The sequence below is a fragment of the Myxocyprinus asiaticus genome, chromosome 13 (genome assembly GCF_019703515.2).
Source record: "Myxocyprinus asiaticus isolate MX2 ecotype Aquarium Trade chromosome 13, UBuf_Myxa_2, whole genome shotgun sequence".
In the NCBI taxonomy this organism is placed as follows: Eukaryota; Metazoa; Chordata; class Actinopteri; order Cypriniformes; family Catostomidae; genus Myxocyprinus; species Myxocyprinus asiaticus.
Window position 1 is genome coordinate 11,864,498 of NC_059356.1, and position 12,620 is coordinate 11,877,117.

The following is a 12,620-nucleotide window of genomic DNA, read 5'->3' on the forward strand; positions in this document are numbered from 1 at the left end:
TTTGGCGCATCCAGTATATTATGTGCTTGCGCATCTTTGCGAGCTAAATAGAATCACACTTGCTCGTCGGTTAGAATACTTCGTTCGCTCAGTGTAATTTTTGTGCTCTCTCACTTGTTGTTTTCTTGCACTAATGTTATAAATGCAGCACTGGCCCAATCGGGCAAGTGACAGTTCTAGCAGCTGGCCTGAATCTCTCTCTCAATGGCCTCGGGCCATCGGGCAGTCCTTATTGTCGAGCCCTGCAGCCACTTTACTGCATGATATCACAATGTGTTCCCACTTGTCTACTACTCACTGGAATTCAAGTAGCTCGTCCATCCTTGAGCAAAATTCAGCTGGTACATTTGGTTCTTTGAGCCTGCTCACATTGAACCGACGGGCAGCCAAAGGTCGTTTCCGGATGGCAGCCAACCTTAACCTGATACTTCCAATCAGTAATTGGTGGTCACTGTAGATGTCTGTGCTGCAATGTGTTCTTACATCCATCAGTGAGCCTTGGAAATTTCTACTTATAAGGACATGATCAATTTGGTTTCTTATTCTACCATCCAGAGACTGCCATGTATACAGTTGAAGTCAGAAGTTTACATACACTTAGGTTGAAGTCATTAAAACTCATTTTTTTAACCACTCCACAAGATTTCATATTAGCAAACTATAGATTTGGCAAGTCGTTTAGGACATCTACTTTGTGCATGACACAAGTAATTTTTCCAACAATTGTTTACAGACAGATTGTTTCACTTTTAATTGACTATATCACAATTCCAGTGGGTCAAAAGTTTACATTAAGTTAACTGTGCCTTTAAGCAGCTTGGAAAGTTCCATAAAATTATGTCAAGCCTTTAGCTATTTAGCTTCTGATAGGCTAACTGGAGTCAATTGGAGGTGTACCTGTGGATGTATTTTAAGGCTTACCTTCAAACTCATTGCCTCTTTGCTTGGCATCATGGGAAAATCAAAAGAAATTAGCCAAGACCTCAGAAAAAAAAACTGTGGACCGCCACAAGTCTGGTTCATCCTTGGGAGCAATTTCCAAACGCCTGAAGGTACCACATTCATCTGTACAAACAATAGTACGCAAGTATAAACACCATGGGAGGAAGGAGACGCATTCAGTCTCCTAGAGATGATCGTAGTTTGGTGCGAAAAGTGCAAATCAATCCCAGAACAACAGCAAAGGACCTTGTGAAGATGCTGGAGGAAACAGGTAAACAAGTATCTATATCCACAGTAAAACGTGTCCTATATCGACATAACCTGAAATGCTGCTCAGCAAGGAAGAAGCCACTGCTCTAAAACCATAAAAAAGCCAGACTACAGTTTGCAAGTGGGGACAAAGATCTTACTTTTTGGAGAAATGTCCTCTGGTGTGATGAAACAAAAATGTAACTGTTTGGCCATAATGACCATCATTATGTTTGGAGGAAAAAGGGTGAGGCTTGCAAGCCGAAGAACACCATCCCAACCGTGAAGCATGGGAGTGGCAGCATCATATTGTGGGGTGCTTTGCTGCAGGAGGGACTGGTGCACTTCGCAAAATAATTGGCATCATGAGGAAGGAAAATTATGTGGATATATTGAACCAACATCTCAAAACATCTGCCAGGAAGTTAAAGCTCGGTCACAAATGGGTCTTCCAAATGGACAATGACCCCAAGCATACCTCCAAAGTTGTGGCAATTTGGCTAAAGGAAAACAAAGTCAAGGTGTTGGAGTGGCCATTACAAAGCCCAGACCTCAATTTGATAGAAAATTTGTGGGCAGAACTGAAAAAGCATGTGCGAGCAAGGAGGCCTACAAACCTGACTCAGTTACACCAGCTCTGTCTGGAGGAATGGGCCAAAATTCCAGAAACTTAGTGTAAGAAGCCTGTGGAAGGCTACCCAAAACGTTTGACCCAAGCTAAACAATTTAAAGGCAATGCTACCAAATACTAACAAAGTGTATGTGAACTTCTGACCCACTGGGAATGTGATGAAAGAAATAAAACCTGAAATAAATCATTTTCTGTACTATTATTCTGACATTTCACATTCTTAAAATAAAGTAGTGATCCTAACCGACCTAAGACAGGGAATGTTTTCTACGATTAAATGTCAGGAATTGTGAAAAACTGAGTTTAAATGTATTTGTCTAAGGTGTATGTAAACTTCTGACTTCAACTGTACTTATGGATGTCCTTGTGGGGGAATTTCGTAGTAACAATGTACAGTTGTTGGCTTGAGCAAAGATTGATCATTCTGTTGCCATTGTCTTTGATCTCACCAGGGAGGCCACACTTACCTATCACATGGGTCAGGTTGGTATTGCCACAACCGACCTTGGCGTTGAAGTCTCCAAGGACGATTTTGATATCTGATTTTTTGCAGGCAACACATTTGACCTCTAGTTGATTGTAGAAGGTGTCCTTGACTTCATCTTCAGCTGCGTTAGTTGATGCATAACATTGGACGATTGTAATGTTCCTCAGTTTGGAGTGGAACCTTGCAGTGATTATCTGGCCGGATACCGGATTCAATTCCAAGAGTGAGTTTTTCATTTTAGGAGCCACAATGATTCCAACTCCATTTTCAGATGCGGTTGAGCTACCCGAGTACATGAAGAGATGTCCGGTGCTTGCGGTCATTGAGCCACTGTTCCTCCATCTCAACTCGCTCAAGCCCAAGATCTTAATTGCGTACCGTTCCATCTCACTGCAAACTTGTGCGAGTCGAGAAGTCTCTAACAATGTCTGTATATTTCATGTTCCTACTTGTGTCCATTTACGATAGCCAAGGTTCGTCGTTGGTGGGTCCAATCTAGTTTCTTGTTGTTCTGACGTTTCTTGAATCGCTGATGGTTTTACAGGGTAAGGTGATTGGCCCCACACCCAACTTACTCAGTAGGCTACCCCTCCTTCATTTGTTTGCTGACCCGTCTACTACACCAGGATTAAGACCCAATCGTTCAACATGGTTGCTCAGCTTAGCAGGTGGCACCACATGCAGGTGAAGGTAGGAGCTGATGAAGTCACTATGGTACATTTATGAGTTCTGTAATCGCAGTGGTTTCACCCATTTACCACCCATATCTGTATGTATAGCGTCTAATAATGCATTGATAATGTACACTTAAGCTTTTCTTGCCAATAAAGTTTGATATGACAGTCAAACACAGCATGCAAGGAGTGATACTTGGGTGTATAATAATTCCCACTGATGCTCGTTGGATAAGGGATATTTTGTTCAGATGCTCTAGTGGTCCAAGGCACTCAGAGTAGGGTTTACATTTTTTAAAAGCCTTTATTAAGTCATGGCTATTGGATTAAATCATACCACAAGCCGATGAGTTGCGGCTTACAAAGCCTTCATCAGGGTGTGGAAAATTACCTGGTTGGAGGTTTTTATAAGGTGGGGTTAAACGGTGTCACATGGTTTAACAAAAATGTTTTTTAGAACAGGTTTAAACATAAGAAATATGAGCAATATGCATCATTTTTTTTACAGAAAAGACAAGGGTATTGTAAACGTGTTAAGCTTTATATTGTAAATATAAAAATCTCTTCAATAAGTGCATAAAGCCTAAAACATTTCCAAATATAGTGAAAAATCTAATTCTCCATTTAAGCCTGGAAATTGAATGGCTTTTAATGTGTAAATCCAAAAAAAGATTCCCTCTGTTAAAGTTTTTTTTGCTTGTCTCTACCTCTTATTGAGCTTTGTATATGTTCAGTACCACATATTTTCAACGCATCTGTACTTCTGTGATCAGCCTCTCTATAATGCAAGGCCATAGGGTATTGAGGGTTACCAAAGTCTGATATGAACTGAATCTGCCCATTTGATCCTGTTATTAAAAAAAGACTACTGGAAAAGCCTGAAGATGTAGCCCAAATTGTAATTTCAACATGACTTGTATCAAAGATTAATACCTAAAAAATTTGTCAATTAGCTATCAGCAAAAAAAATAAAAAATAAAAATAAAAAAAAACCTGAACAGTTTAACAGGTGTACAGTATTTAAATTAAATAAATGAGGACTAACCAATTTCTTGCAAGTTCTTTGAGACAAAGTATAACTTAAATATATATTTATGATTATTTTTAATGTTTGTTGTAGTGTATCCTGTACTATAATTTAATCGTCATTAATCACAGAAAACTGTGCAATTTAATTCATTTAAAAAATGTAATCGATTCACAGCCCTAGTATAAAAATATAATAAAAATTGTGAGGTGCCTGAAGATTTGCATCCTTAGCTCTCAGTGGCCTGTTTTCATTTTGTCTGCTCCCTCAATTGCCTCCAGGCTTTGGCTGTTGTCATATAGACACGTGCTTCATACAGCCAGATGGAGCTGTCTCCACAGGCTGCCTTTCATACACACGCAATTGAAAGCTCTGCTTCACTTTTGTGTCTTTTCTTTGTGTATGGCCCTTCCCTTTGTTCTATATGTTTTTTTTTTTTTTTTTTTTTTCACCCAATTTGGAATGCCCGATTCCCAGTGCGCTTTTAAGTCCTCGTGGTCGCATAGTGATTCGCCTCAATCCGGGTGGCGGAGGACGAATCCCAGTTGCCTCTGTGTCTGAGACCATCAACCCGCGCATCTTATCACGTGGCTTGTTGAGCGCATTGCCACGGAGACGTAGCGCATGTGGAGGCTTCGCGCCATCCACTGCGGCATCCGCGTTCAACTCACCATGCACCCCGACCGGGCCAATTTGGTTGCTTAGGAGACCTGGCTGGAGTCACTCAGCACGCCCTGGGATTCTAACTAACGAACTAGCGAACTCCAGGGGTGGTAGCCATCGTCTTTTACCACTGAGCTACCCGGGCCCCCTGTTCTATATGTTTTTAAAGCATTATCTCTTCTATCCCTCAGGGATCTGCAGCATTGTGCATTTGATGGGATGAAGGATTTCAGGGAAATGGCTAGATTAATTGCCGACTGCACCGTAAATCACTTACATATGCAACTCAAAATGCCAGTGGCACATTGATCAGAACCAGATGTAGAGCAGGAACTCCTGCAGAGTGGTGCACACTAGGGCTGTGAATACAATCATGTATCAGTGTATCACAATTTTCTTTTCCATTACGTTTTGGATACGTTTGATCCTTTTTTTTCGATATCCTTTATCTTGATATTTGTCCAAAAAAAACAAAACTCTAGATCGATGATAAACTTTTTAGTAATTGTCAATATTTAGCCTATATTCTACATCAAGACAATCAGGTGCTTGTTGCTAAAAATGCAAGTAGTGTGGCAAACTACACACAACTAGCTAACTGAATCACAGTCATAAAATCAACCAGATAGGAAGTATTAGCTGGCTAGCGTTTACATAGCCCTGCTGTTATTTAAAACAGTAATGAGGCTAGGTAGCCGCTAGGTAGCTTGCTATCTGGCTAATGTGATATTGTTGTGTACCGAACAAGATAGCACTTACAGTGCAATAGACAGCTATCGACTGAACACAACCGCAACTCTGACATCAATACCTTTGCTGTTTATTAATGTACTGTTTAGTTAAGTGTTTTCATATTATGCAACATTTTCACATCCGCTAGTTTTTTGGCACAGGCAAGAAGGGCTTTCAGTAGATGTAATGAATTTTAGGGTACAGCAATTATGTCTTGTTCAGGTTACATATCTGACACACGTCCAGCCAAAACCAGGGAAGAATAATATTTTCGGAAACTTAAATGCCCATTAGGAGAGTCGAACGTTGATGAAATTGTGGCGAAAAGATGTCACCTTTATGTAATGTCCTGTCACTGTGGCAGTTTTATAACTGGATATATTCCAGTTGTAGGCCTGAAAATGCCTGGCTCTCTGCAGTTGGATCTCAGAGGGTGTTTATAATATGCCACAGTGTTATTTAGTGCGCACTGATTTGGCTGTGATTTACAAAAGGATTGCTGCCTCTTGGGAATCGTGGGCCTTTAAAAGATAACAATGTGTTTTCAAATGCATTGCTCCAAGAGGCCAGATATGTTTTGGGGTGTGTGTGTGTGTGTGTGTGTGTGTGTGTGTGTTCTGAGATGAATGCAAAGAGGTTGCTCCTAAACTCTCGCCCCCTCACTCAAGAATAATTTGATCAGTCTTGCCACCTCTGAAAATTGAGCTTGATTGCTCTGAATGACTTGAAAGTGGCTATCTCTCCTCCTCCTCCGAGAACACGGCTAATGTTGCCATGTAAAGACATAAGCTGCGTTCTGATGGGTGTTTGAAGAGTGCGCATGTGCATGAACACCGAATAACAAACGTCACAAGATGGAGCCAACAACAAGTCAACACAGCGGAAAGAATTCAACATTTCTGGGAGTACAGTGGGAAAAGCAAATACACTATAAACTATACCCATTTATACACACCAATGTAAAATATTGATGGTCCTTCACGTTTGCGTATGTGTGCTTGTACATTGAGGTAATCCCAGAGTTTTATGTAAGGGAAACCCACTATTGCAGCGCAATTCTGCTGCAGGTTGTGATAGAAAGTTAAGGAAACAAACACAGCAACAACTCTGGAATATCTGGAAATAAAGCAAAGCAACAGAATAAAATAGCAAAATCTTCCTCTGATGCCATGTTTGTTATTTACACTAGCGTCACGGGGAAATTTCATTGCTGTGGAGAAAGCTGCTTACTGACTGACGCATGTATATGGGAGTAAAGAGCACACCTCTTATACAGTGCATGTAAACCAGAACACTGCCTTCTCACAATACGCAGCTTTCTTGCAGTAAGCCGCTTTTTGGTGTGCATGTAAATGTAGTCAGTAACTACGTTTCCATCCAAGGATTTTTTGTCATCAATTTATTGTACGTGATTATGGATTGATCTTAATGGCATATAGATCTGATGCTGCAAACATGACACTTCCAGGAGTGCCAACACAAATATCTCGTATCATGCACCGGTCATCGACAAGTGCAAGGAGAACAAATGAATGGCCACTCTTTGCGATTAATTTAATCGCGGTAGCCATCTGTTTATTTGTTAAAGTTGCTTTTACACACCATTCAAAATAATAGACGGCAGTCTATTATGGGAATTAACCCACAATACAAAAAACATATCATTTCTGTGTACAAAGATGTTTTAAATAAAAAATTAATACACAATACTAGGAGAAAAACATCAGTGTGCTTTTTTGGAACATATAGCCCAATTCTATCAAATTATTGTTTAGCTTACTTTTGAAAAAATGCCGGCAAAATTCCCTGTATGAAATTAAATAAATTACCAAACGAAAAAAGCATTAAATTAAAAAAATAAGTTACCAAATGAAAAAGACCCTATCTGCTCCAGGGGCGCCGTATCATGGCTGACCCTGCACTCTGACCCCAGCTTAGCTGGGATATGTGAAAAAAAGAATTTCACTGTATATGTGCAAATGTATAATGTGTGATAAATAAATATAATTAATTAAATTAAAATTAATTAATTAAAAAAATTAATAATTGATATTACACCGCATCAGTTTTTCTTTAATAGCTGTGCACACAGCATATACACATCGATGGATGGTCCTTATACTAAGACTGAAAGTTTCCCCCATTATTTGGTGCAGGTTGCCAGCTTGAACAGGGCAATGGAGATTTGCTTTCGGGTCAGAATCGGTGGCAACATCAGGACCAATATTACAGTCCTATCAGATGGGTAACTGCTCCCTTCTGATTGCAATTCCTCATCTTCTGATTGCTTTTATTTGTGAAATTAAAATGACAGTAAGCTGGTTAATTTCAGTGAATTGTCTCAATACTCTCCCCATTGTACCAAAGCTTCAGAGGAAAAAAATTAGGGACATCTGGGAGGTGAATTAGCGATAAACACACATTTCTGTTTGGAAACAGCTTAAGGGCAGATTTCTTTTGCGATAAACCAAAACTTATGCGACAAAGTGTTTTTTTTAGGCATGACGTCATCACGCACACCATTTTTATCGATAAAAGGCCTTTTGAATGGAAACAGGCTGAATTTGTTTTATGCATTTTCACTTTGTCGATAACAAAATAACACGAAAAGTGGATGGAAACTAGGCTACTGTCTCCGCCGCACATACTAATTTTTTCTCTTTCTTGTTTCAGGGATTTCCTTCCCCGAGGTTCAGGCATCGTCACTCGCAGGCCTCTCATTCTGCAACTAGTTAACAACAAAGCTGGTGAGTGTATTGATCAGCACACAGTGTTAATTTTCAAATTTGTATTTTATTATTTTAGTAATAATATTTTTATAAGTGTTTTTATGAAAATGTTCTTTAAATATAGTCAGTATTTTATCATACCATTCATTCATTTATTTTTCATAGTCCATTTTGCTCTATATGACTAAAATGGCGTATAAGTTTAGACTAAAATGTAATTAAAATTATGAAACAGACCAGAAAAATGTATAAACTGCTTAAAATTAGGACTGTCAATCAATTACATTTCGCAATCAAATTAAATTCATGATTTGCCAATCAATTAATTGCAACTAATTGCATATATGAATATTTACAGAGAAAGGCCATCAGATAACAATAATTCAATGTATAATGATTAATTAAATTGTTGTATTTAAATAATTATAATATATAATAAATATGATAATTCAGATAAAGTGCATTACATTGTTGTGGCAGACAAGAGTTTACAATAAAAAAAAAGTGGATTTAGAAAGCAGTATGTTTTTTTTACTCCATATTATCCTACAGCAATCCATTTTGCAATTGAATTTGTCAGTCTGTTCGAGATAGATTTACTATAAGGGCTTTTCTAAGATGGACAGAGGGACACTTTTTGAGCGTCTCATTTTGGTTGCGTCGCATCATAAACAGAGTTTTTCGGTTGCTGTGTCAAGTTGAACGTAGTTTGAAACTTAGAAAAACACGTCTCTAGATCCTTACATTACGAATTGTCCCTTGTCCAGCTGTGTTCGACGCAAGAACGTATTCTCATCAGAGCCCTTCTAAGGGGAGCCTTCAAGCTTAGCATAAAATTGCATAATGCGGCGGTCCATTCTCTGGGCGGTAAACTGCCGAGGAGACATGAAGCCGTTCTTTTTGAATGGATGTCTATGAAGGAGATGCTTCAGTGAGCTGAATAATCTTCTTTTGTGAGGAAACAACTCATCACTAAATGAACTGACCGCCTGTCCATTAATCTTCAACATGTTTTATACTAAACAATCCTTTAGAGCCGCAGAGGTTGTTATCTCAGCAATAAATAGATCACTGTTCTCATCTTGTAGTGTCAAGCAAGCTTTTGATTTGTTAGTACAGCTCTGCATTGCCCATGCAGCCGGAGTTGCGTTTACTGCCCCTTGCTGAAAACAGGTGGTACTTCAGGTGGTAGGAATGTTCCTTTTGATGGTCCAGAGATGTGATTAATTGCATAAAGTTTTTTAACATGTTATTTTTATATAATTTATCACACTGAATTAATGCTTTAAATTGACAGCCCTTCTTACAATATTTAAACTTACATCAAACAAATTAAAGATGACTATGTTTAATATGTAAGATTAAACAACAAAAGAAAACACTCCTGAAAACTTGAGCTCCTGAAATAATAGCATATATTGAATATACTGAAGTATTAGCTAGGGATATAATGAGTAATCGAGTACTCATTCTGCACCAGCTACTTGTATTAAAAACACTACTCGAATATTGCAAATTCATTTTCCTTTATGCATTAAGAACCAGGACCTGAAATTAGACACTTAAACACCTGTTACACCTCTCATCTCCATCTCTCTAGTGTTCCATCCAGGGTCGGAAATGAATGGGGGCTCTGGGCAAAAATGCCCTCGAAATTCAAAATATGGGGGCAAAAAATGTCTTCTCAAAGAATTCCTGTTTTTTTATTAATAACATCTGATATAGTTCCAAATACATACATCGCGATCTTCATTGGAATTTTCGCTGAACTTTGTTTCGTGTCGTCTGTTATGCAGATGTCGCAGAGTTAGTGGTGGATGCTCGCACCATGAACGCGCACTGACGGGCAGTACGCTTCTCATGCTCCGCATCAGTTCGGTGTCGTGCTCACAGGCTAAATTACATGACCGTTTGGACCATTTATTCAAAATATACTGTCCTTGTGAGTAACACTGTCGCTCCCTATGCTACTTCCCTGCCATCGGCTCTTCTCACTTATCATCTGTAAGCATCTGTCTGTTTGAAAAATATGGAGATAAAACAGTATCAATACATCTCACAAATGCATACGACAATCCACAAATACACGCAACAGATCCAGGCATCAGCTCAGTCTACAAATGCATGCAACAGATCCACACATCGGCTCAATTCACAAATGCACGCATCAGAATGCACAAATATAAGCTATACAGTGATGCCTCTGCTAACCTTACTGTCCTCAAATGTGCACACAGATACCATTGGTATTCTGCCTCAAGGATGTCCATGAATATGCTTTTGCAATTGTGGATTGTTTTGAGACTCTTGTTCCGCGGCCTTGATTCACAAATATAAACAATCTGATCTCCAATGTATGTGGATCGGCCTTCTGCTTCCGCAAATAACTATGGTTCATTATCGCCACCTGCTGTTAGCTTAGACCAGATACATCCTATTTTCTTTTCTCTATTTATTTCCCCTGGTTTCAGCCGACGCCTCGTGTTCAGCTCCTCCAGCTTCCAGAGCCCCTCAAAGTCTGGATCATCAGAGGGATAGATTGTGGGCAAGTAGTTTAGTTAATTCTTTATTTTCATTTCAAAACATCCTGTAATTATAAAAAAAAAAGTATAATAAACATATGAAAAAAAAATACCTTTTGTACTTTATTTATTTTCTATTTTTTCCCCTTTCCTTTTTTAACATAGGCTATAAGCAGCACTGTCTACCTTGTACTGTTTGACACATCATTGCTCTGATATCATTTATGTATTTTCAAGTAGATTTAAATAATAATGTATATTGTTTTTTATTTATATATATATATATATATATATATATATATATATATATATATATAATTGACACATAATATTATCATGTGTAAATATAAACATCAGCGTGTATACACTATTAGTTTACTTCATTCGGTTACTGACAGTAATTATTTTTTGTTTTAAGGATTTGAAGTTACATTACAACATTCTTCAAAATGGCATCTTTTTCAATCAAGATTTATTAGGAATGTCTTAAAGTTCAAACAACATCATGGCAGATCCCTTAAAGCACAGAAGTAATACAGTATGTGCAAAATCAGTGATTGACTTAGAAGTGACACTTGAGTGAGCAAAGAAATTCCATTTAACACATGGACTGCTTTGATTTCTTTCTTTTATTCTGCATTTGCATAGCATCCTTGCATATGTTCCTCATGTTAATAAGGGATGAGTCAAGAAAAAGACAGAAAAAATGATGATACACAATTTAATCATTTAAGTTATTAAAATAATTATTGCCAATATTCATCAGCAGTGTTACATTTAATACTGTCTGGGTAATTATTAATTTCATTTGGAAAAAATAGAACTGCAAGTTAGACTGTTTTTGCAACAATGCTGTTGCATATCCATCCTTAAAATAAATGTACCTCTGAACCACAACATATGTCTCTTTTTGTACTGAAGCAGTTTAGTAATGTGCTTTTAGATTTAGAAGGCTGGCAGTTTTCCAACTTTTTTCTTTTATTAAAGTAGTCATACGAGGTAATCCGTTGGTTGTTTATTGTATTGTAATTATTAACTAGTTAATTGTTTTGACCACTGCTAAAACTGTGCATAAATGGAGTTGTGACACAATACCTGTTACTTTTCTCAGCCCTGGTCAGGTTGGATCATTTGTGATTACTGGATTAGGAGATTTCAGTGATTATTTATTGAGGTTACAGGGACAGATTTCCATTCGTATGTCCAGTACAAATCATTTTAATTCATATATATCGACAGAAATATTGTCTAGAATACAGTTGTCTTCAAGTCAAGTCATTTTTATATGTATAGTGCTTTTTACAACACACATCGTTTCAAAGCAGCTTTACAGGAAATCATGCATTAACAAAAAATGAAACTGTAATATCTATAAAGTCTTAGAGTCATCGTTGTGTAGTTGGATTAAATATGATTGTAAAATGTGTATATAAATTAAATTATTAAATCATAATTGTATTTAGAACCCCAGTGAGCAAGCCGAAGGCAACTGTGGCAGATCTGAAAGTCTGTGTATTCCATTTCAAGAGTGTAGTCCATCAATAGACAAAGGTGATGCAGGCAGAGATAAATGATGAGGTGCATCGCAGTTCAGCTTGCAGGTCATTTTGTTGGAGGAATCCAAGGTTCAGGCAGTGGCATATGAAGTATCCGATGTCTTACAGTTGGAGTTGGCATCAGTTCATCCTCTGAAGTCAAAAAACTGTTTCAGGTTCCGGCAGACCTAACTAAAGCACACTAATTGTAAAGGATAAATTAGGGGTATGCCTGGCTAAATAGATGAGTCTTTAGTCTTGACTTAAACTGAGTGAGTGTGTCTGCATCCCGAACAGTGTTAGGGAGACTATTCCATAGTTTAGGAGCCAAATATGAAAAGGATCTACCTCCTTTTGTGGATTTTGATATTCTTGGAATTATTAACAAGCCAGAACTTTGTGATTGTAATGAACGTGATGGAATATAGC

The 12,620-nt window shown here is 38.0% G+C and overlaps 1 protein-coding gene across 8 annotated transcripts in view; it reads left to right on the top strand.

The window, feature by feature from the left end:
* Positions 1 to 12,620, top strand: part of LOC127450640 (dynamin-2) — a 99,354-nt gene that overhangs the window by 25,644 nt on the left and 61,090 nt on the right. For all 8 annotated transcript variants that reach the window (XM_051714894.1, XM_051714904.1, XM_051714896.1 and 5 more), the window contains exon 2: positions 8,079 to 8,152. In XM_051714894.1, the coding sequence (XP_051570854.1) occupies positions 8,079 to 8,152 (74 nt within the window). The remainder of the gene's footprint in view (positions 1 to 8,078; positions 8,153 to 12,620) is intronic.